Consider the following 24,600-nt stretch of genomic DNA (forward strand, 5'->3'; position numbering starts at 1 on the left):
CCACTCCATTTTTTATGCATTTATGTAGCTAACAGTATCAATCTACCTCAGAGAAATATAGACACACATACACAATTCGGTTACTGAGTTTCTTCCTATAATTTATTCATTTTTCCATGTACATCATCAATGGTAGTACTGATCTCACATATGCCATTATATATGGATATGCCTTAACTTATATGACCAGTTCCTTACTGTTTGACACATGGGCTTTCCCAATGTTTACCAATTATCAACAGTGTTGCAATGAACATTTTTATAGTTCAATTATTTCCTTGGAATAAAGGCCCAGAAGTAGAATTACACAGACAAAACTATGTATATGTTTGAAAGGTCCAATGTGTATTGCCCACTGTGCTCCAGCAATGGTGTCCTTATTTATACTCCTTCACTTTATGGAATTATCTGTCTTCCATACCCATGCCAAATAAGTTTAATATTTACTAATATTAAAGGTAAAGAATGCATCCTGTATTTTTATACTGAATATCTCTGATTATTAGTATGGTAAATACTTTTGGGTATTTATATATTTGGCTATTCAGATCTCTACCTTTGGGGATTGTCTATTTGTGTCTTTCACTGGCTGTTCTATTGGGATGGTCATCTTATTGATTACTTTTTATGTAATGTGAATACCATTTATGCTACATATTTTTCAATTTGTTGCTTGACTTTCAATTTCATATCTTACAGCTTCTTAAAGTACTAAGGTTTTTTTCTTTTATGTAGCAAATATTTTCCAAATTTTTCTTTGTAATTTCATTCTCGGATATTACGTGTCTATTAGTTATCATAATACAGATCAGTGGTTCTGAACTAGGGGTAATTTTACCACCACCCCGAAATCCTGGGGACATTTGACAATGTCTGGAGACATTTTTGATTGCCATGACTGGGAGGGTGGTACTTATATCTAGTGGGAAGAGACAAGGGGTGTTGCTAAATATGCTATAATGCACAGTAGAATCCCCACAACAAAAAATTATCCAGTCCAAATTTCTATAGTGCTGAGGTTGAGAAATGCTCATATAATTAACCAATATTTTCTTCTAGTATTTTGATGGTTTTGTTTATTAACAATTTAACTTATTGGACCACAATTTCTTTGGTGGATTATTTAAGGTAGGAATCTAACTTTGGTGTTTTAAACAGTTAACTGAGTGTCCGGTAGACTTCCTAAGTAACCATCCCCTTCATCACTGATTGGAAGTGTCCCTTTTATCATATACTAAATTTATAAAACACATACACTCAAATGTATGCATATATTTGCATTTGGGGGGCCACTGTATCCTAATGACCTTTCTGACTATTTTCCCATCAAAATTATACTGTTTTAATTTTATAGCTTTATCTTACGTTTTCAGATCTGACAACAAAAGCCCTCATTTGTGGCTATTTGGACACAAAACATTTTTGCATGGTAAGAAACAAGAGAAGCAAAACCAAATGTCAAGTAACAGATTGAGAGAAAACATTTGCTATATATATTACAGGTAAAGAGCCAATGTCCCTGATATATAAGCAGCTTTTAAAAAAATGACCAAAAATCATCCAGAAAAACAGGCAAAAGTTATGAAAAAACTACTTCACTAAAAGATGCACAATGGACTTCAAATCTATGAAAAGATGTACAACTTTTATAATAAGAGACATTACACTGAGATACCATTTCTCTCTAGGAACACTCATAAATGTTCAAAGCTTGACACTGTCCTCGGCTGGTAAGGCTGTAAGGAAACAGGCCCTCTCGTTCACGGCTGGTGGGAGCGCAAAACATACAAGCCAGGTGGCGGGGACTTTGCCAGTGGCTAATCAAACTAAGCAGGCGTTCATCCCCCCACCCAGGAATCCTACTTTTAGGAATTTACCCTGAAGACATTCCTTCAACGGTGTGAAAATGCACATGGATAAGGTTATTCATTGTAGCATTATTTGCATTTGCAAAATAATCAGAACTGATCTAAACGCCCAAACACAGAAGACCCATTGAACAAAGTACCTGAATCAGTTCTGTGCGAAAAAGCGAGAATGATGAGCTCAACAAATCTAATATGAAACGACTTCCAGGTTATACTGGTAAGTTAAAAAAAAAAAAAAGCAAAGGAACAAAAGAAAATATGCAAGAAAACAGTGAAATTAGTTACCCACAGCAGCTAGGGAGAGGAACCTGGTGCAGGACCATGGAGGAAGGGACACCTCTGTGAGTATACTTTGCCATAGAGTTTCAACTTCAAGGAAGTATGCTAATGTTCTAAATATTCAAAAGTAAAATGAAGTCAACAGAATTAAAACAACCCCTTAGAGCGGAATGCAAATGGAAACGGATGAATCCAACCATATTTCAAATGAATAAACTAAACAGCTGGTGACAGAGACAGAGGAATAACCCCAGCAACTCTGGAGCATTGTCTTTGACACTATGTTACCAGTAGGGAAAAAATCCCCAGCAGACACTGTGTTCTTTTTAGGTCTGCTTTGCACAGGGATATGGGTATAGTGATTCTGAAACAACTTTATATGTACTGTAGGATTGAACAAATAAGTAAATGTTTTGATATTTTGGGAGTCAAGAGTTTTCACTGTGGAAGGGGAAATAGAAATATGGCCTTGGGAAAGGCAAGAAAGAACTCCATGGGGTTGGATTGGAATTAGTTTATCAGCATTAACTCAGAATTTTCACACACACACACACACACACTCTCTCTCTCTCTCTCTCTCTCTCTCTCTCTCTCTCTCTCTCTCTCTCTCTCTCTCTCTCCCCTTAGCTTTGTTCTTTCAAGGGACTAGAAGCAAAGACTCCCATTATCATCAAATATACCTAGTGCCCAAACCATTCCTCACTCAAAGGAACCAGTGCTGTTTGGACAAGGGACTGATTCCAGGGCTAGAGCAATAAAGGTACAAAAGGAGCTTGGAACATTTTGTTATGCCAGAAAGTAAAGAAGGGCTCATAAGATGATGGGAATATGTTCAAAGGACAGAAAACCCAGCCGGAGTCAGCCCACACTGGCCAACTCTTGGACAATTTGAGCATCACAATAAAGACCACAACGAACTATAATCTATTGAGTAAAAGAGGAATGTCTAAGTTTATATTATTAAGAAAATGATGAATGAATAAATTAAAAAATAAAGGAAGGAAAGCTGATAAATGTAGAAAAGTGATGGATCTGGAAAGTCATAATTTTGCAACTATTATAATAAGATTATGTACTAGAATCATTAATGAATTTATAGAAGTTTGATTAAGGAGTAGGTTATGTGCAGGGCCTTAAAAGTGTCTTCTCCCAGACAGCAACTGGAGCAAGTAAAGAAATTTAACATCACAAAGAGAGGCATACCCATATCGTGTGCCCCTGGATGTGATTCCCTGAGAAGTTCAGACCTTCACTTATGTAACATTCCACTTAAAAGTGCATTACTGGAATCTAATGAGAAAATATCAGACAAAGCCAAATTGAGAAATATTCCCGAGGGTATGTTTTTATTGATTTTTAGTGACAGAGGAAGGGAAAGAGAGAGAGAAACACTGACAGGTTGCCCCTGTGTGCACCCCAACTGGGGATCGAACCCACAACCTAGGTAAGTGCCCTGACTGGAGACAGCCCTCAGCCTTTTGGTGGGCAGGGTGATGCTCCAACCAACTGGCCCACCTGGCCAGGTCTGAGATGGTTTTTAAAAAAATCACAGTAATGTGTCTTTTTCAATTCTAGTTTTCTAAGCTTCTACAAAGAAATTAAAAATTTTAAAAATCAAATGCTATTTCTATATTCAGTAAGATGGCTATATGCTTACTTATAATTTTAATGCACTGATTTCCTATTATAATAGATTCCCAAATATTAAAACAACCCTACATGCCTGAAATAATCTCCACATGATCAAGCTGTACTTAAAGCTATATTGCACAATTCTCTGATAATAACTGATCTATGATTTATGTATCTTACAGGTGAGATTAGTCTACAGTCCTGTCACGTTATCTTTATCAGGTTTTAGTATCAGACTTACATCAAGCCTAAGGTTGACTTTTTCTTTTACGTTAATAAAAAACCATCTGGGTAACATGACTGATAATTCGCATATTGCTTACTGAGTAATCATCGGTCCATGCTTAGAAAACTAAGTAGTAACAATCTCTGTAAATGAGATTCCTTCCCACTCTACTGTTGCTCATCTCTATAATTTTAACCTTTGGAACAAGCCAATTGTCAATCAACATTAGTGCTATAAAAACAGCTCTGTTGTCTCCACAGAGAAGTGACTTTCTTTGTAAGAGGCATTATCAGTACAGAAATAGCAGCACAATATTGTTTTAATGGCAGTTGAAGTTCCTAAGGTTTAAAATCCATGTTAGGTGACTAAACAGATTCAAAGTTAAGTATAATTTTTTTAATAAGACCTCAATTTAACTGTGCTTACTTTCAGACTCAGTATTCAACTTGCCCTCACATGGATCCTGGGCTTCTACATCGGAATAAGTTTAGGAATGTAAATAAATATTAACTTTTATTTGAAATAATTGCAGATTTGCAGAAAAGTTGCAGGCAGTACAGAGAGTTGCTGTATACGTCAATACAATATTATTAACTCAGCTACAAGCTTTGTTTGGATTTCACCAATTTTCTTCCTTTCATGTCCTTTTTTCTGACCTAGGATCAAACCAATGAGCACACTGCACCTAGTCCTTTGATCTGTGAGCTTCTTGGTCTTTCCTTGTTTTTTATGACCTCGACGGTTTTGAAGAATACAGTTTTGAAGGTGGTGTTTTGTTTATGAATAGCCCGGCTGGCGTGGCTCAGCGGTTGAGCATTGACTTAGGATCCAGGCGATCGGGGTTCGATTCCCGGTCAGGGCACATGCCCGGGTTGTGCGCTCGATCCCCAGTCGGGGGCGTGCAGGAGGCAGCCGGTCAATGACTCTCTCATCATTGATGTTTCTCTCTCTCTCTCTCTCTCTCTGAAATCAATAAAGATATATTTTTTAAAAAAAAGCTAATGAATAATTTATAAATGATAGTACTGGCACATAGGAGGGCTGACTTTCTTTTCCTGCAGGACCTGCAGCTGAAAGGTTGCAGTTATTTTATTCTCCTGACTTCGGTCACCAAGAATCCTGTTTGCTATTAATTCCAGCTTTCTGTTATCCTGAAGGCTTTTACTTTCAGTTACTATCTATTTAAGCTTACAACAATATAGATCAGAGGTCAGCAAACTACTACCCTGGGTCCAAATCCGGCCCACCTCCTAAATTTGTAAATAAAGTTTTATTAGGACTCAGCTATGCCCATTCATTTATGTAAAGTCTACGGCTGCTTTCACTGTCACACTGTTAGGTAGCTGCAACAGAGACTGTAGAGCCCACAAACTCTAAAATATTTATTCTTTTTCCCTTTACAGAAAAAATTTGCTGGTCCCTGGTACAGATAAATGGAAAGAACTATGGCCTTTGGAAATTAATTGGTACAACATATTAATGGTACAGTACTATTAACTAAACTATGAGATGAGTTTGAATCCTGCCTTTATTGTGAGGTGACCTCACACAAAGTGTTTTACTTTTTTGAATTTCGGTTTCCTCTTCTATAAAAAGGGATTATCACCATCTACTTTGCAGGCTAAATCAATGTATGCAAACAACTTCCCACAGTGTCTGGTGTATGGTAGCCTCTCAATAAATAGTGACCATTATTATTACTTGTATTAATAATAAACCATTTTAATTCTTACAACTGCTTCACACTGCCTTCCACATCTCTGTATTTTCATGTTGGTTTCTATTCCATCCACTACTGTTTCCAAGCACAAACCACTCCTTCTAAGCATGATCCTTTCTATTATACTGTGAATTGTTCAAAGTTTTATTGAATGTTTTATCCCAGAAGAAAACTTAATGTCAGAATAGGGCTGAAACACCATTACAGTTATATCTCAAAGGAAGTGAATGTACTAGTCTCCAAAATGCTCAGCTGCATTGCTCTACTTCCTTTTCATTGGAACTTTGTAAAAAACTTGGCAGTTTATCCATTTGGATCAGGATGGAGACAGGGATGTTGAGAGACAGGGTTCTCATGAGATTTGAGTAGCACACACACTAACTCTCCAGCAACAAATTATTTCCAGTTTACAGGGAGCCAGCGGCGTTTCTCAAATATGAAGAAATAACAAAGTATATGTTATTTAGCAACTTAAATTGATACTTACTATAATTTTCCTAATTTACCTTTATAAACACACTCCTTCCGGAATGAATAAATTATAGGTCTATTGAGTACCCCACACCAAATGAGCTGAAGGAGAATGTCTACACAGCTTTTGAGATACAAATCAGACAGTCTGTGCACAGATTAAACAGATCAAAATGATCTGTTCTAAATGTTACTCTCTGGGCACATTCAACAGTTTTGTCAACATTTCCATGTATGTGTGTACTTCTAAAGGAAGTTATTTCTACTCCCATACATAAAAATGCATAGCATATGTGAGTGCAATCTGTGATCCCAGGCTCCCAACTCTGATGTCATCATTAATGCTAGCAATTAGCTCTGCATAAATTATGAGACTAATGTACCTACCAATCCTGTGGTCACTGTCAATGACAGATGAAGAATCTCATAAATAAATGTTCTTCCTTTGGCAGTTGAGCCAAATAGTCTCCTCTGGTTTCTACAGATGTGATTTATTTGCATAATTTCTTTCCTTTTTATTATTCTTTTTAATAGCCAAAGAAACAATGTGCTCTGTCTAAGTGCTCTGGTATGCGTGCCTGGTTAACATTTCCAGTTTCAATGTTTCCTGAGAGGAAGTAATTCAAAGTGTGTTATCTAAACAACTCTAATAGGTCTAATCCAGGAAACTATCAGGGTTTTACTATTCATAACACCACTCAGAGGTAATACCCCATGGTGAAGCAACATTTTAAAACACTGATGTAAAGTTTACTCTCTCTCTCTCTGACGGCTCTGGCAATAGGCAATCTGTTCTCTAAGAATAGTTGCTCTAAAGATCAAACATATCACAGAGGTTAAAATTTCAACTCTTGGAAAAAATCAGGATTGATCAGACTGATTTATAAATTAAATAGATAATATTTGATTAATATTAGCACATTTCTCCCCAAACTTCAATTTTTATAATTCTTTCCTTTGGAAAAATGGCAGAAAATGAGAAAGAAAGGGCATGAAGAGTTCAGATAAATGTCAATCCTGAGTGTCTTTTTTATATTTTTTTAAACAGGAAATAGGGCAAAGAGGACAAGTACGATGGCAATGATTTAATTTGTGATGCGCGCCATAGGACTGGTCCACTGGGAGTTTTTCAGAGGAGGTCTTAAAAACCTCAGATGGCATAAAAAGCACTAGTCTGTCTTCAAACACTGAAGTAATTAATCTCACAATTGTATCCAATTTACCATTCTGCAAGAATCTGAAAAATAAATGGCATCTGACTCATTGTAAGAAAGACTGAAAATAAAAATGAGCTACCTCTAAATTCATTCACTTTTAATTTTTAAAATTCATTCTTATACAGAAAAATTCACGTTGCATAGTAACTGATCATTTCGGGTCTCTCTGTACGAATACAGTCACGTCCCACATAATGAAGTTTCAGCCAACAATGGACCGCATATATGCCGGTGGCCCCTAAGACTATAATGGAGCAAAAAAATTACTATTGCCTAGTGACATCATAGCTGTTGTAAGTTCCTAGTGCAGCACATTACTCACGTGTTTTTGGTGATGCTGGTGTGGCCAACCTACCGTGCTGCTAGCTGTGTAACAGTAGAGCACATATAATTATGTATAGTGCATTACGCTTGAAAATGACAATAAATGACTGTGTTACTGGGTTTTACTATAGTTTTTATTTAAAAATATATTTACTATACTATAGTTTTTACTGTTGCTTACTACCTCTCTTGATTGCAGCATTTTTTCTTGTGCTTAATTTAATCTTGTGTTGTTTTGTACAGTAACTTGCTGCATAGGCTTGTAGCCTAGGAGCAAAAGGCTACACCATGTAGCCCAGGTGTGTAGTGGGCTAGACCATTTAGGTTTGTGTAAGTGCACTTTATGATGTTCACACAAGGACAAAATTGCCTAATGATGCATTTCTCAGAATGATACATATCCAAGAACAAGGCAGTGAGCTTAAAGGCCTCTGAGCAGTTGTTGATGTTAGGGCTTATAGTAAAACGTTTAAGGACCTTAACTCAGTGTAGTTACTCCTATCCAATCAAAATTCTATCCAACTTGGTTACTAGTTTCCAGCCCACAGTAGAACAGAAGTAAAAATTAAAACTAGAAATGAAGACTGTTAAGGCAAGCATTCTAACAAACACAAGAGGCAACAAACAAATAATTTAAATGAGACCACAAAACACTACAAAACAGGGTTGCAGGGCCTCTCCCTATAAAGGCGAAAATCTACACATCTCAGGAGATGAGGGTAAGTTTTAAATTTTGTTCAAGAACTTCTCCTTAAGATGGCAAAAACCTGCAATACATTTTAAGAAACTGAACGAAAATGACAGTTATTTTGGACAGGATTTTTGTTAAAATTTAGAGCTACCCCCAAAGCTGGCTATCTAGAATTACTCATGCTCCAAGGCTCCAGAGAGATGGCAGAAACCGCCAGAGCAAATGATCCCAGTCCTTTTGAAAACTTACAGGAAAAACCTGCCTTTCTGACATTATTATAATCTTACACCATGAGGAGATTCCTTTCTTGAATCGTCAGGACAGAAACTAGGAACATATTTTAAACTAGGAATGATGGTTATGATTAAACTATACTCTTAAAACAAAACAACAAAACAAAAAAAACTCCCTAAAGAACCATAAATGTTTCAGCACCATTATTTTATATTACTTTACAGGATGTCCATGGAACGGCCAATGAATGCAGAAAAAAGGGCTACTGGGAAGCTGTTTTTGCCTTTTAGAAAACAAACATGATCAGAAAGAAGGCAGAGAGTAAAAAAATTATGACAAGAGCAGAATCACAAGCAGTGGAATACTGAATACCTCTCTATTAATGTATTTTCAAGGCCTTGTCTGTAGTCTGTTCTCTTAAAATGAGTAAAAAAGTAACATGACATATGTTTAACTTGTTAACTACTCTATGTAGGGAAATAAGATACAGTCTAACTAGTTGGCAGAAGGGATAAGATCTTTATTTCTTCAGCACTAAAGGTAACTAATACATCAAGTTAAAAGGCACACAGATTGCCTCAAATCCAGGAGTCGGGGTGTTAAAAAGGCTGCTTCTTAGTAACCTGAAAGCCTTGGGAAAAAAATCCAAAAATTTAGCATCAAGTTACATGAATTATATTAAACTTTAGAACTTTTGCTTACTTATTCAGTAATGCATTTTAGCCATTTCAGTGTATCTTTAACAATGCAAGAACCCAACTCTGGTCTTGTTTCTCTATCAATACTCATTAATATTCTGGGTTAATATTTTACAGCAGTTTTGAAGGGGTTCCTTTTGACAGGCGCTAATCTAATCAGAAATCTAATGATGCCAACAGAGAAGAAACATCAAGTTAACTTGTAGGATTTTATTTTTAAAATACTGGTATGATACTCTGGTATGAAATAAGATGTAAAAATCTACACATATACCATTCATAAAAGCTGCCCAATCCTGTGTATCAGATCATAAGTGTTTCAGAAATACAAAAACAAAAGGATCTGGTTAGGCAATAATCATTGAACATGTTTATTAATTTTTTACAAAAAGAATATTAAATGTGCAAGCTGTTGTGTCAGTGTGAAAGGGTATTCTGATAACAATCATAAGCCTTATCTCAAATCCACAAACAGAATGTGAGGGAGCAGAAAGGTGACTGGATTGAATTAGGAGACCTGGCTTTGCTGCTAAGTAGTTTTGCGGCTTTTTGTGAATCAATGAAGTGAGCTAACATCTGCTTCTTAGTTTTCATATTTGTTAAAAGGAGTAGGACGAGGCAACGTGTAAGGGCCTTTCCAGATCTAAAATTTAATGATTATAAAAACTCAATGTCTGTAAACGTCCACCCTGCTGGGTTATTTATAATAGTTTATCATTTTACTCTTGATCGTATTTCTCAGTATTGAGAAGCTTAGCTATCAGTTAGGTTGTCTGAATCTTATACGCTTATCCCTATTTAAAAAGACAACCCTGACATCCTTCACCCCACACTGTGGCAGCTCTGCTGCTAGACACTGACATCTCTGCCAAAAACAGGTGCCAAAGCCAGTAATCAGGAGCTGATATGCAGGTGACAGGACTGTCAGCTCAGCTCCCGTCCCAGACCACATGCGAATGGTTCTTAAGAGGTCTGTGCTTGCGGATGTGGTGACTAGTTACACATCTGACTGAAACCTCACAAGTCCTGAGTGGGGCACTTTCCCCAGCTGAGACAATACAAACTTGTTATTTTGCCCCTGGGGAAATTTCTATGCTGGAACAGCTGAAAGCTTGGACCTCATTAGCTGGAACGAAAATAGCAACATTATAGCATCCAGATTAGGGTATTTGGGTTCCCTCTGATTTGAGAGCAGTAATTTTAATGCAGAAAGCTTTTGGGCGTCAGCAGTGAAGTCAAGATGCCTTTTACCCACTTAAAGAGAGTTCCAAGTTTCCCAGCTCCGAATCTGAAGGCTGCCCTTTCTTCCCTCTCTCTCCACAAATGTTACAATAAAGGCGGAACTTAAATTAAGACTTAATTTGTTAGTCATTATTTTGATGGCAGGAAAATATTGTGTGGGAAAATTTCTCATCATTGCTGGGCTGAGTTTGAAAGGCTGGAAGACATTTGAAATAATTCACTTAGTACTGGAATAATAAGTTTCCAAAAAAGTATTTGAGGTGAAGGGTATTTTGAAACAACAATAAAAGTAACGGTTAAGATGTTCTTAATATTAAGACACTGGCTATAGAGTACTAAATAAAGAGTAGGTGGAATAATCTGTGGTGGGAAATTTCTTGAGAATGTGAAACTTATTTTAGTAGGAGTTTATGTTCTAAATCAGGGGTTGGAGAACTTTTTCCTATCGGGCTAGATAGTAGTAATTTTAGGCTTTGTGGGTCATATGGTCTCTGTTGCAACTACTCAACTCTGCTGCTCTACTGTGGCCCTGGGCAAAACGCAGGTGGTGGCTGGCCTTGGCCTGCACCTCCCGGGAAGTCCTAGAGTCAGTGGACAGCTTCAGACCACGTTGAAGCGTCACCACTCAACCACCTCTACAAGTGACATACTCAAGGGGGAAACACTCAGGGGGCAGACTCAGCAGGAACCAGAGCCTGGCTGAGGTAAGTCCTGTGCTGTGGGGCAGGCCTCTGCATAGCTGATCCTCCACCATGGTCGGTTGTCAAAGCCAGTCCTTGAAGTCAACAGGTTTGGGGGTAAATCCCTCCGCGTTGACGTGCCAACAGCACGTCAATTGAGCAATCAAAGCTCAATTACAATAGGAGAGTGTACACAGCTCACACGAAGTGTGCACCTCGAGTGCCCAGCATAACTCTCACATTTATGCAGACCCATCTCTTTTTAAATGTACAACCTCCTTTTAATCATCTAGAGATGCAAATAATGATATATATATGGCAGGAAAAGTTACTAGGAAAATCTCCTATATGTCATTAAATTAAACTCTTGTCCTATCTTTTTTTTTTGGAGAGTAGCAACATAAATATTTTTGAGAGTTTTTGTTCTGTAATCAGTAATTATGAAATAAATAAATGTCTTTGAGGAGAAAAAAAGTGACAGAAAACTTCCCTAACCTGGTGAAGGAAACAGACATACAAGTCCAGGAAGCACAATCCCAAACAAGATGAACCCAAACAGGCCCACACCAAGACACATCATAATTAAAACACCAAAGGTTAAAGACAAAGGAAGAATCTTGAAAGCAGCATGAGAAAAGCAGTTAGTTACCTACAAGTGAGCTCCCATAAGACTATCACCTGATTTCTTAATAGAAACTTTGCAGACCAGAAGGGACTGGCAAGAAATACTCAGTGATGAAATGCAAGGACCTACAACCAAGATTACTCTACCCAGCAAAGCTATCATTTAGAATCGAAGGGCAATAAAGAGCTTCCAGGACAAGAAAAAGCTAAGGGAGTTCATCACCAGCAAACCAGTGTGACATGAAATGTTAAAGGGTCTTCTTTAAGAAGAAGAAGAAAAGGGAAAAAGATAAAAAATAAGAATAAAATCGCAAGAAATACATATCTTTCAACAATTGAATTTAAAAAACAAAATAAATAAGCAGAAAAGAAACAGACTCACAGATAGAGAACAATTTGACAGTTGCCAGATGGGCGGGGTATTGGGGGATGGGTGAAAATGGTGAAGGGATTAAGAAGTACAAATTGGTTGTTACAGAATAGTCATGGGGATGTAAATTACAGCATAGGGAATATAGTAAATAACATTGTAAAAACTATGTATGGTGTCAGGTGGTTGCTAGATTTATTGGGATGATCACTTAGAAAGTTATGTAATGTCTAATCACTGGAGTGTTCACCTGTAACTAATATAATAAGGTATGTCAACTGTAATTGAAAAATAAAAATGATTTAAAAATAAGGGGAAAAAAGAAATAGGATATCTTCTGGCTTTAGAAGTAAACATGAGGATAGAGATGGCTGATGAAAAAGCTAAAAGATAATTAGAAAGAAAATGCCTATTATAGTTAAAAACAAATATGCAGGAAAGCAGATATACAAAATAAAAATCCTCACCATGGAAACCAAAAACTGAATGGATAAAGGAAAACATGTCTAAGAGGCACATTTAGAACTACAGTTCTGAAAATATCAAATGCCATTAGCTTGGAGAAGTTGGAGGATATGTATACACACGATCCGAGAGAGGTGTCCAGCCCATGTATTCTTTCATTTTTTTTAGTTTTTTGTTTTTTTAGCCTTTTTATCTTCCATTTTCTGTTCTTATCTTCTCAGTTGCTCACATAAATTACATCCTTAGATTTGAAAAAAAACATGTACTCCTGTCATTTCCTATATTACTGCCTAAAGTTCAGTTTCAAGCATTTTACATTCTACCAGCACTCCTATTTGGCACCTCGCTTTCTTAAACATATCCATTTCAAAGTTCCTTAATCCCATCAGGATCTCCAATTTTCACTGGGTTCATATTTGTATTCATACTTCCTCACCCAGTGAGGAGTCTACGCTCAATGCTACTTGTCACTCTAGGGCACACTTCACCTGTCCCTTTGCTGATCTCTGTTACGCTCATCTGGTAGAGCCCCAACTGTGTCTATACCTGCATCCACGCAGCTGAAGATGGCTGGAAGAGTAAAAGGTTGGTACTAAGTAATCTCACTTGAAATTTACCTTGACCAAACTCTGGGACCACCCTACTATATACTTCCCTGGTTAACTTACTTTCTGGGTCTCAGAGCTGATTTATTTCCTTCCTGTCAAGACTGTCGAAGGCTTCCAGTTTGCTAAATTTAACTGTTCATTCCCAGTCCTTACCTAATTCAATCACTAAGTAGAATTTGACACAGGTGACCATCCCTATTTGAAACACTTTTGCCATTTGGCTTCTGGGACCTCTACGTGTTTCATCATCTTTAAATCTCTCGGCTACTCATTTCGATCACTCCTCTAGACCCCAGTGGTGGCATGTTCCAGAGCTCAGTCCTCTCTTCTTCATTTAGCCTCTAGGTCAGAGTTTCTCAGCCTCGGCACTACTGGCATTCTGTGCCCGATCATTCTTTGCCATGGGGCTGTCCTGTGCATTGTAGGCTGTTTAGCAGCACCCCTGTCTTTTTCTTGCTAGATGCCAGCAGCCCCTGCACGCCAAACCCCCTAAGCTGTGCCCATCAAAATTGTATCTAGACATTGTGAAATGTCCCCTGGGGGGGCAAAAATCACCTGTGGTTAAGAACCACTTATGTAGGTGAACTCAACCAACCCCATGGTTTCAAATGCCATCTAGGAGCTGATGAGCCACAAATACATACCCCAAGCTCAGACCCTGCCCCAAGCTCAGACTTGTATATACAACTGTCTTCTCAACCTCATTATTTGGAGGCCCTATTTGTACTTGTTTATTTATTGTTTGCCACTCCAGTAGATTATAATCTCCCGGGAGGCAGGGACTTAAATTACTTATCTCCAGAGCCTAGAACAGTGTGGAGCATGCAGTAGGTGCTCAAAATATATTTGCTGGTTAAAGAGTTAAATACTTAACATATATTAATTCATTTCACACAGTTAATCAATGATGGGGCAATCAGGTAGATAATTTTAAACATCAAGGCATCTTTGAAAGACACCCTTATTGAATTTTTTAAAAAAAAGGAATGTCTTTATTTTTAAATAAGTGTGCAAACAAGACTAATTTAAATCCTATCAAGACACTAATGGAATAGGATTTGATTAAACCTCTGGCCAACGACTCTTGGTAAGTTTAAAAATGAATGTGTTCTCACAAATCTTCAATGTAAATGAATACAAATTGTCTTGACTGGGCCACTTATATGGCTGAAAATTATAAATATATTTTAATATAAGCACAATTTGTTTAGTAAAAAGTCTTACAAAGTACAAAAATATCACCCATTTTAATAATAAAATTAAAGAAAGTAGACTATAGCAGCTGTATTTTAGAACTGGAGGAGAGAATGACTTCTTAGCTTAGCCAATTAAATGTTCAGGACCACTTCTCCAATACGGATGCTGTCTTGAGCATTCCCTGCTTTCCTGGGGAGGGTGGGCGGAGAGATTCACCCACAAAGACACTGTTGCACTGTTGGAATATGATACCATGGATGCAGTCTGTTTTTCACATACAGTAAATTTCTAAGGAAAATGATTCTTGCCCTCTGAATCTCGACATGTTCAGGGAATGTGACTCAGTTGGCCTTCTTGCTGAAATGAGGTTAAACAGAAAATCTTTTCAATGTGAACACTTAGTGTAATTGTGGATGTTGTTAAGAAAATACAGCGGACTTGCAGGCAGTAAGGTTGAACCCAGCTGGTGGCATTGCTTCTCTGGCTGGTCCCTTTGCGAAGACAAAACTAACGTAGCACAGGAAACACTATTGAGCTTTTCTCTGATAAACAAGGATCATTTAATACCTATTGGCAACATTCTATACATTGATTTTCCCTATGTATGCTGATACAGAGTCTATAAAAAGTGGAATGAATATATGCTGATCTCAGGCTATGCTCTGGAAGTCTCTCTCTTTCTTTAACTACGAGTCCGGTATTAGATCCTTCATATGCCTTTTGCCTGCTCCTACAAGTGGAGTATCCAGCCTCATAGAAGATCTGGCCAAACAACTGTTCCATATTAGGAAATAAAGTCCAAATTAAAAACACACATGCACACACACACACACACACACAGACAAACTTCTGATCTGCCTTAGCAGTTATCCTAGCAAAAGACAATGCTAATTAAGCACAGTTACCTGTCTGGGCATCAGGTCAGCTACAGCACATGAAACTCTTAAAAGACCAGTTTTGGCCACTGACACCTACACATTAGGTAGATGGATCTTTCCTAGGAGGCCCAGATGGGCACTTTCTGCGTATGTAATGACCTGAAAGTTAAATCATTTTAGTGAGGATAAATATTTGGATCTTCTAGAGCTACCTTCACGTTGAATGTTATTTCCTCCATGACGTACACGCGCTCAGGAAATGCTTTAGCCACTTCCTCCACGCTGTTGAAATACTGCACTGGCTCCTTTATATCTCGGTCTTGTTCCAGCAGCTTGAATTGGCCTAAAATACATGATAAATGGAAGAGATGTGAGGTGTTTACGCCGGACAGCTGTCACCGTGGCGACAGCATCCCCTTTCCTTACTCCCACTCTTCTCGTCCAAGGCTTCTAATCATTACTGTTAAAAAAAAAAAAAAGTTACCATGGCTGAAGGCTTTTTTAAACATCAGCTTAAAAATGAAAACAGGCATGTATTTTTCCCCCTTTTTTCTTTGCTTATATTCAGAGTGTATTACCAGAGGTCCAAAATCAAACTGAATGGATGCTCACTTGTAATTTGACCTCAAAGTAAAAATTTGTTCTGTGTTGCTCATGTTGTTTGTAACAGTAAGTCAGGTTGTCATTTAGTGGCAATAATACCCATACACGTTATAGTCTAAACCCAAGGCCAAGTGGCTCGAGGGACTAATTTTTAAAATTAGTGTTCTAAAAATCTGCAAATAGAATAAAAGAATCTTGAGGACCCTCAGGTTTCACAGATATTCCTGGTTTCAACACTACGTAGGTGATGCTGAAGCCTCCCAAGCTGCTATAATTTGTGACGCAAGCAAGGAGCCTGTGCTCAGAGGAGCCGGATGGGAGGGAAGGGGGTGAGACTCCTTTTAATGAATGAGCCACTTGGCATCTGCAGCAACAAGTGGCTTCCTTCTTTCATTTTCACTGCCATGTGTGAAATTCGTGAGAGTAGACTGCACTATCGTGGTATCCAAAATTTAGGGGATTTTCGAAGAACTTTGAACATATTCCTAAAAATGTCAAGGATCTATTATGCTGTTTATACATTTTCAATATTTATGATACTGCTACATTCTAGGAGTTGTTTTCAGTTTCGAATAAAAGGCCATATACAATTAAGTCAATGACATAGCGATTCTCTGTAGTCTTTTTCTGAATGCTGTTTGCAATATAACACTTGAGAAACCTGAAAAGGAATTAAAAGCTATTCTGAGGCAGATCTCTCAGCATGTGTGTATAAGGCGTCAGGCAGAAACAGGGACACTTTCATTCACAGTCTCAACACATTTATTTTTAGCATTTATTGGGTGGAGGCATTATTTTAAATGCTGGAAATAATAAACAGACCAGGTAAAAATCTCTGTCCTCCTGGAGATTACACTGTAGTGGGAGACAGATGATAAATATAATAAATGAGTAGAGTATATACTATGTTAGAAGTCTAAAAGTGCTGTTAAAAATAGGGCAAAGCGAAGGGGATGGAGAGTAGGTGCAGCTGAGGTGACCTTTGATGTAGCTGGGAGCTGAGTTCTCAGAATTACTGACGCAGGCAATGGCCTCTGCAAAGGCCCTTGGGCGGATGGGTGGGTGCCTGCTTGGCAAGCTGCCTGTGTGGCCGGAGTGGGTGGGAAAAAGTAAGAAAAAAGAAAAAGAAAGTCAGAGAAGTAACAGGTGGTCAGGTTGTGTACACCTTTGAAGAATTGTAGCTCTTCATCTGAGTGGAATGGGGAGGCACGGGGGGAGAGGAGGGAATCTAATCGACCTTACAGGAGGATCGCCCCGGTTGCCATGCTGAAAAGACTATAAAGATGCAAGGCACAGAAGGCGAGTTAGGGGGCTCGGGCAACAATCCAGGCGTAAGATGCAGGGGTTCGGAAGCAGTGGGAAAGTGTGGGGAATCTGAACGGAGCCGCCGCGAGCTTAGGCGGGGGGGTTGGAGGGGTGGGGGCAGGATCAGGCGTCCAGTCCGGATGGGGTAAGTCTGAGATATCTATTAGACATGTAAACGGAGCTATCCCCAAAGGGCTTAGACGGACATGTAAGTGTGGAAGGCAGGAGAAAGGTCTGGCTGGAAACAATAAATCTGGGAGTCATCAGCACGTGGATGATACTGAAAGTCACGGCCCTTTAATGAGGATGACGCCTGGGCTTAGGTACAGGCCGAGGTCTAAGGTTTGAGTCCCGGGAGACCGAAGGACTGGCCAGGGGAGTAAAAGGGAACTCCGCCAGGGGGCATTCTGGGAGCCAGGGGATTACAGCGAGGGCTGAGGGCGATGCCAAATGCTGCCGACAGGACTGTGACACGAGGGCTGAGAACTCTTCCATTTAGCAGCTTGTACTTGACTGAGGACTTGGACACAAGCACTGGAATAGCTGGGCCAAAAGCCTGACTGAACTAGATTTAAGAGAGACTGACAAAGGAGAACTGGGAATAAGAAGACTGGACACCAGATGATGTTTTGGGGAGTTCTGCTGTGGAGGGGAGAGGAGAGATGGAGTGGTCGCTAAAGGGAGGAAGTGGATTGGGATGTAGGGCAGGCGAGCTTTTGTTTTTCCTAATATGATGGATGCTGATGGGAATGACCAACAGATGATGAGAATCACTGGAGCATATCCTTGCGTAGGCGGGGACGGCGGAGGGGAAGGCTGGCCCTCAACAGCAGTTCATCTGTGACAAGTTCAGTGGCAGCTGGCGGAAGCTGTCTTTTTTGCTTCAATATTTCCAGCTAAAGTCAGAACGAAGGCCTCAGTCGAGAATAAGGCTGAGAGAGGAGGTGCTGGAGTATTAAAGCAAGAGCAGAAGGCAGTAAAAAGCCCACTGAGAGTGGGTGCTGTAATACCACCGTCGGGCAGCCGTAAGTTCCCACTCGAGGTTCATGGTCATGAATGAAAAGTGAAATCAAACAGTACCGTTTTGTGTTTTTCTCCAGTTAATGTCGGATCCACAGGGGCTGGCATGGAGCAGGCAGGGATTTGGAATCAGCCAGGATGGTGAAATCGCCAAGTGAGCATGAGAAATGAGAGAGGGCACAGGAGTCGGCACGTAAGCAATGGAGTGGCTATGACGAAGGTCCGTGGAACTTGACCTGGGCCGACATCCTGAGAGGGGCGGAGAGGAGGAAAGGAATAGTGGGATAATGGATGGCGGGTTCCGATGGTGTTGATTTCTGTGCCCGGCAGGGAGTGAGCTCGAGAGCCAGGCAGAGGACAGCGGTCGGAGAGTGGCAGTGTGCGGTGGGGATAAAGGAAGGTGCAGGTTTCGGTGAAGGTGCGATCTAGGGGGCAAGCAAGGGCGGTAAGGCTGAGGTGGTGAGAAGCTACAGGGACTGAGAAGCCAGGCGTGTGACAAGAATCATACACGTAGGCATGAGAAGAGAAGTGCTGCTGCAGAGGACGGTGGTGAGCCAGGAGTGAAAATGATGGAGAAAGGAAGGAGGAACCATAAGCTTGGCAGATGACTACAACGATGGGGTGGTGAGTGATCCAGTCTTGATGACAAGAGACTTAAAGCTGAGCGATTTTTAGGGTGGACTGAAGTGAAACGAATGGTCAAGCATGTAATGAAGAGCACAGAGACCAATTACCCCCCCCCCCCAACTTTGGAGCAAAAAATGAGAGCTGCCCCCTCTCCCCCCGAGGGCTTCAGGAGAGCTAGGCTTTCAGGGGCTCTCCAGGTTTCGATTTAACAAGATGAAAGTAATTTCAGAGAAGAGTTTAAGGATATAGGGACTTTGCTGGTGATGAACCTTGATGGGAGAGTTTTCAGAGGACAGAAGGGAGGGTGCCCCTGGACATGATGCAACAGCTCACATACCTTTTGGACGTATGTAGGTGCATGAATGATACATTTGAAAATACAGTCAAAATATGTTAATTATATTCTTTTCACAAAAAAACAACAATTTTTAAAAACTCAAAAAGATTATGGCAATTTCAATACACTTATTTAAATAAAATCTGCCCCCAATTAAACATTTCATGTCTCTTACTTAGCCCACGTACAAGTTCTTAATAATTATAATGAATCCACAAAGTTTTATACTGTTCCTTCCCATACTTTTATACATTTTAACTATTTTTCTATTCTGGCATAATTAGTCTGAGTTAGGCAGATGCCTAATTTAAGTGCAAACTCTGCCACTTAAAAGTTTTATGAGACTGACAAATTTCTAATCCATCTGAGCCCTGTTTCCTTGCCTATAAAGTGGGGACACTTCAAAGGGCTGCTGTGAGGATTAACCGAGATGATGAGTTTCAAGTATTAGCAAAGAAACCATTTAGCAACTCTCAGCTCCTTTTCTTCTTCTAGAGATGCAGAGATTTTCTTTTCTCCTTTTGGCTCATATTTTTTACATAAATTTTCTAGAGTGGGATTGTTAAATCAAAGGGTATCACACAAGTCCTTGTATTTAATATGTATGGCTATATTGCTTTGCAAAATACTGAAACCAATTTATATCTCTACCAGCGGCCTATGTGAATCCTAGTTGGACCACAATCTGCTAGCTCTGAGTATTTTTTAAATTAGACCATTCAATGGGTATTGAAGAGCATCTCTTCCTGTATTAATCTGCATCTCTTTGAATAGTAATGAAGTTAAATATTTGAATGTTTCTTGTGCAAACAACTGTATTAATATATAATAAACATATCTAGTAGAGTCTAAATTTCTCTTAACATGCATCTAAGAGTCTATTGGATATTATACTTATAAATCCCATTAGCATCAAATTCAACCTGTCTAAACTCAAGGAAGCACAATGTCTCACATGCAATAGGTGATTAATAAATGTTTACTGAACAAAAGACAGAAAGTTACTTTAATCCTGGGATTGGTAAACAATGAAGCACTGCATTAGTAACGGCAGGTTTTCAAAGTTATGAACAACAGATGAAATATGTTACTATACACAAGGTTTGCTTGTTTATAAACATTAGATGAATGTTTCACTCATCAGAATAAGAAAGCAATGGTGTGTTATTGGGCTACTTAAAAATCATTATCTGAATACGTCTCAAGGACCAATCCAATCAAAGAATAAGTTAGATAAGCAGCTGAAAGAGACAGAAGTAGTTATAAAGAGAAATCCAGGCTCTATTATTTGAACCAAAATATCAGCAATCATAGCAAACAGGGTAAGAGAAAGTATGAGTTCTAACGGTCTTATTTCATGAGAAGAAGCATTTTATTTTGCCAGGAGATACATTTTTCCTCCCCTAAGAGGACTCTATCACCTGATCTGTCATCCCTTTAACACCATTTTTCTTCTCTGCCTATTTGGGGGCCTGTTCTTTAAGCATTCTTTATTTTTCTATTGTATTCGTGATCTTATACTATTTAGCAGCCTCAAATATATTTTGGTTTATGGGCAAATATTTGGTGTGGCTGTGGTGTCAATGTTAAGCTGTATAGATTCTAAACTTGTCTCACCTGTTTGTTGTTTGGCCAGGAAGGAAAACTTCATAATCACACACATGGGAGCACTTAAAAGAAACCATTCTGAGAACAATTAACATAAACCAATGAAAGAATAAGAATAAAGTTAATAGCTAAATATGACCAAATGCTACAAGTTTTAGCATTTGAACATATTGTACATTAAAAAATAGGCTCCTTTCATTCACTCTTTTAACTGTTTATTGAATATCTAAGAGTCAGTTAACTTCTCTCTCTCCTTTTCCATACAGTTTCTTCGCACTGTCCGGGAAGATTTCAGTTTATACGTTTCTTTGTGTACATATATTATTATTTTAAACGTTTTCCTGTCATATGTTTATCTAAAACCAAATAATTATTTTACATTTCTTACACCCAACAAATGCCTTTAAAATCTAAATATATCAAATGTCTTAATGTAATGTTTTAAATTCTGGGTCACAGTACACATGTGGCATTTTATTTGCAGCAGTTGGCAAGCTTATTCTGTAAATATTTTAGGTTTCATGGGCTAAATGGTCTCTGTCACAACTATGCAACTCCAGGGACTTCTCGAAAGCTGCCAATGACAATATGTAAACAAATTAGAGCAGCTGTGCTCCAATCAAACTTTACTTATAAGAACAGGCAGCAGGTCAGATTTGGCGATCAGGCCACATTATTTGCTGACCTGTCCTGCGGGAAGGAGTGGAATGTATAGGTCAGGGTAAAAACAGGAAGAGGAGACATTAGAAGTGAAAATGATCAGACCTATATCCCAATACTCCTGAAGAGTTATACCGAGGTCTCTTGTAAGGTTCTTGAAAACACATCCTGAGCTGACACATGTTTATCTTAGAATAGAAGCTTTCCCCTTTCAATAGGAGTCAAAAAAAGTAGTGTAAATGGTAAAAGTGGATTTTACTAGAAGAGTAATGAAAATCGCCAGCAAACATGAATGCTCACATCCTCTCCATATATTTTACAAGACCAAATTTCTATGAACTTGTACTGAGCTTCTCTTCTTTTATAAAAGGCTATGTATGACCCTCTCGGATGAGTCAACCTGAAGTACTTTGGGAAAGATGCTGAGCTACTGTGCTCTCTCCTCTGTGACTGCAGCAGCCTGGGAGTCCAAATGACGCCAGTCAAACTTTGGAGACAATCTAAGAGTTAAGAGCCAGCTCCCTACCAAAATGCGAAATCAATTTACATGACACATTCCCACAACCCCCACACGGAGGAACTAATTTTTTAACAGACCATTTCATGAATAACAGAGTCTTTGTGCCACCAAATAAAAACATTTGGAGATCGTTGAAACATCTGTTCTGAGATGTTACTGTCAAACTCGGTTCTCGGAGAGGGAGGAAACTGCATTGTCTTTCGACAGCTTTGATGATTTCATAAAACGTCTCTGCTGAGAGCTGTTCCATGTGCAGGACCCCGAAACCTCCAGGAATGAATTCAACACCGACAACATGCTCATCTAGTACAGTTTAAATAAATCTAAGATAATATTTAAAAAGCAAAGATTGGCACTCTATTGCACTGCTTTCGTGAAGTGTTTCTAAAACTACATTACATAATTAATATGGAGACAAGAAATAACTGTCATCCAGAAAATATCCATTTTTGTGTGTGTCACTCAAAACAGTCACAGTGATTTACCTCAACACGGATGCGCACTAAGCACAGCTAAGAGGCCCAGGCCCTACCTGAGGCATCTGTTTCGAGCACCTGTCCAAGGCTGCAGGGGCTATCCTACAACATACACTTTTTTGCTTAGACATAAAAGGTTACCTGTCAGAAATGAAAAATGGAAACAAATTTTGCTAATTAAGAAGAGAGCAACAATGCCGAGGCACGTAGAATTAACAGGGAGTTAGCGGTGGTCAAATTCAGGTCCGTCGTGTTCGTTACTGGCTGGGGAGTCAGGGTCAGTGGTCAGCGGGAAGGAAGTTCTATGCTACTGGTGCAGATGGAGCTCCCATGACTTGTGCTTCCCTGGTTCCCATCCTTGCTTGTAATGAGCACAGTCTGTGGTAAATCTTCTTTTACAGCTATGGCTTTACTCTTCACTGTCCCTTCAGCACAGTGGTCGACTTTATGCGCGTAAATAAAAAGAAACAAAATGAGAGCCGAGGCCTTTAGTATCCATCTGTGGGCCCATAACTCAAGTGAACAACAATATTCTATTGGCATTTCCCTCCCTGTAGGGAGCAGGAAAATGCTGCATAGGCCAGCACAAAATGAAGAAATAGAAGAGAAAGTAGCAGCAATAAAAACGGCACCAGAATATCAAAGCAACCTGAGAGTGGCTAAATGGTTACGATAAAGGAGCCCTGGAATGTTGAAGATGCCAGGTCCCTGTCTGTGTCATTTAGTGTGGTACCTCCAGCACCGCCGCACGTGGCATAAAGTAGGTTCTTTATGAATGAATTCATGAATGAATTCTTCCCACTTTCCTTCTCTTAACGTCTTTCAGAGGCAGGCCACCAACATTAAGTTAGACGGTCTCAAGTCCGCTGTGTAAATGAGATGCAATCTGGTTCACGTAATTGAACATTAAGACCATTGGCCCATTTCCAAATGTGAAGACATGAACAATTCTCAAGTCACAGAAAAAACAAAGCCATTGATATTTTTCAGAAAGCAAATAAACTGGGACAGGAACCTGCACTTATCCTGAAGATTTCACTTTACAAATACTCTTGTGCTTTTATCTTTATGTGTGCATGCAGGCTGAAGTTCCTACAGGATTGAAATGTAAGACTGGGATTGCCAGGTAAAAGATAAGCATCTTGTTATTTTAAACTGCACCAACCAATATACAGCCTTTGAAAAAGTTTATGTAAATGTTCACTTCCACCAACAATGTATGAAAACTCATCAGTGTTGGCAAACCACTTAGCTACCCTTTCTTGAGTAATGGGGAGAGTTTTAAAGATTACTTAACATGTGCAGTTGCCAAAAACATCAAGTACCAGAGGGTACAGAGTGAAAAGTCAGTCTCCTTCTCAATCTTATCCCAAGATCTCCTCACAGAGGCAGCAGCTATGAGGCAAATGCTATGTCTGTACATCCATCCAGACATAGCATTTGATATCGTCCATCTGCACACATAATGCTACTCTTTCCAAAACAAACAGTAGCGTTCTGCATACTTCTTTTATCATTCCATAAAAATCAGTTTCATTTTTTAAGAGCTGCACAGTATTCCCCGCTGTACAAATGCCATAACTAATTTAATCAGTCCTCTGTTGACTGGCATTTATTTATAAATTTATTCCAATCTTTTGTAGTCACAGCGACGCTGAAGTTAATATCCTTGTACGGAAGGGTTTGCGTACTTAATGCAAGTACATTGGTGGGAAATGCTTAAGTGTGGGATTGCTGGGCAAAAGGGTAAGTGCATTTTTATTTCTGAGTGATAGTGCCAAACTCATTTTATAGGCTTTCTGCCCACTTGTATTCCCACTACCAATGTGTTTCCTCATACCTTTCCTAACACTCTATTGACAAACTTTAAAAACAATTATCATTGCCAATCTGACAGGTGAAAATAGTTATCTCATTGCGGTTTTAACTGCATTTTTATTTTAAAGGTAGATCTGATTTTTTTAATTAAGCAACTTATATTTTATATTCTGTGAATTTTCTGTTCATTTTCTTCTTCTTA

At 38.9% G+C, this 24,600-nt stretch overlaps 1 protein-coding gene across 2 annotated transcripts in view; it reads right to left on the minus strand.

The window, feature by feature from the left end:
* GAREM1 (GRB2 associated regulator of MAPK1 subtype 1) overlaps positions 1–24,600 on the minus strand; it is a 171,399-nt gene that overhangs the window by 21,765 nt on the left and 125,034 nt on the right. For both annotated transcript variants that reach the window (XM_087819035.1, XM_087819034.1), the window contains exon 3: positions 15,637–15,767. In XM_087819035.1, coding sequence (XP_087675161.1) covers positions 15,637–15,767 — 131 coding nt within the window. The remainder of the gene's footprint in view (positions 1–15,636; positions 15,768–24,600) is intronic.

This window comes from Miniopterus natalensis, chromosome 7, assembly GCF_054644295.1.
Source record: "Miniopterus natalensis isolate mMinNat1 chromosome 7, mMinNat1.hap1, whole genome shotgun sequence".
Classification (NCBI taxonomy): domain Eukaryota; kingdom Metazoa; phylum Chordata; class Mammalia; order Chiroptera; family Miniopteridae; genus Miniopterus; species Miniopterus natalensis.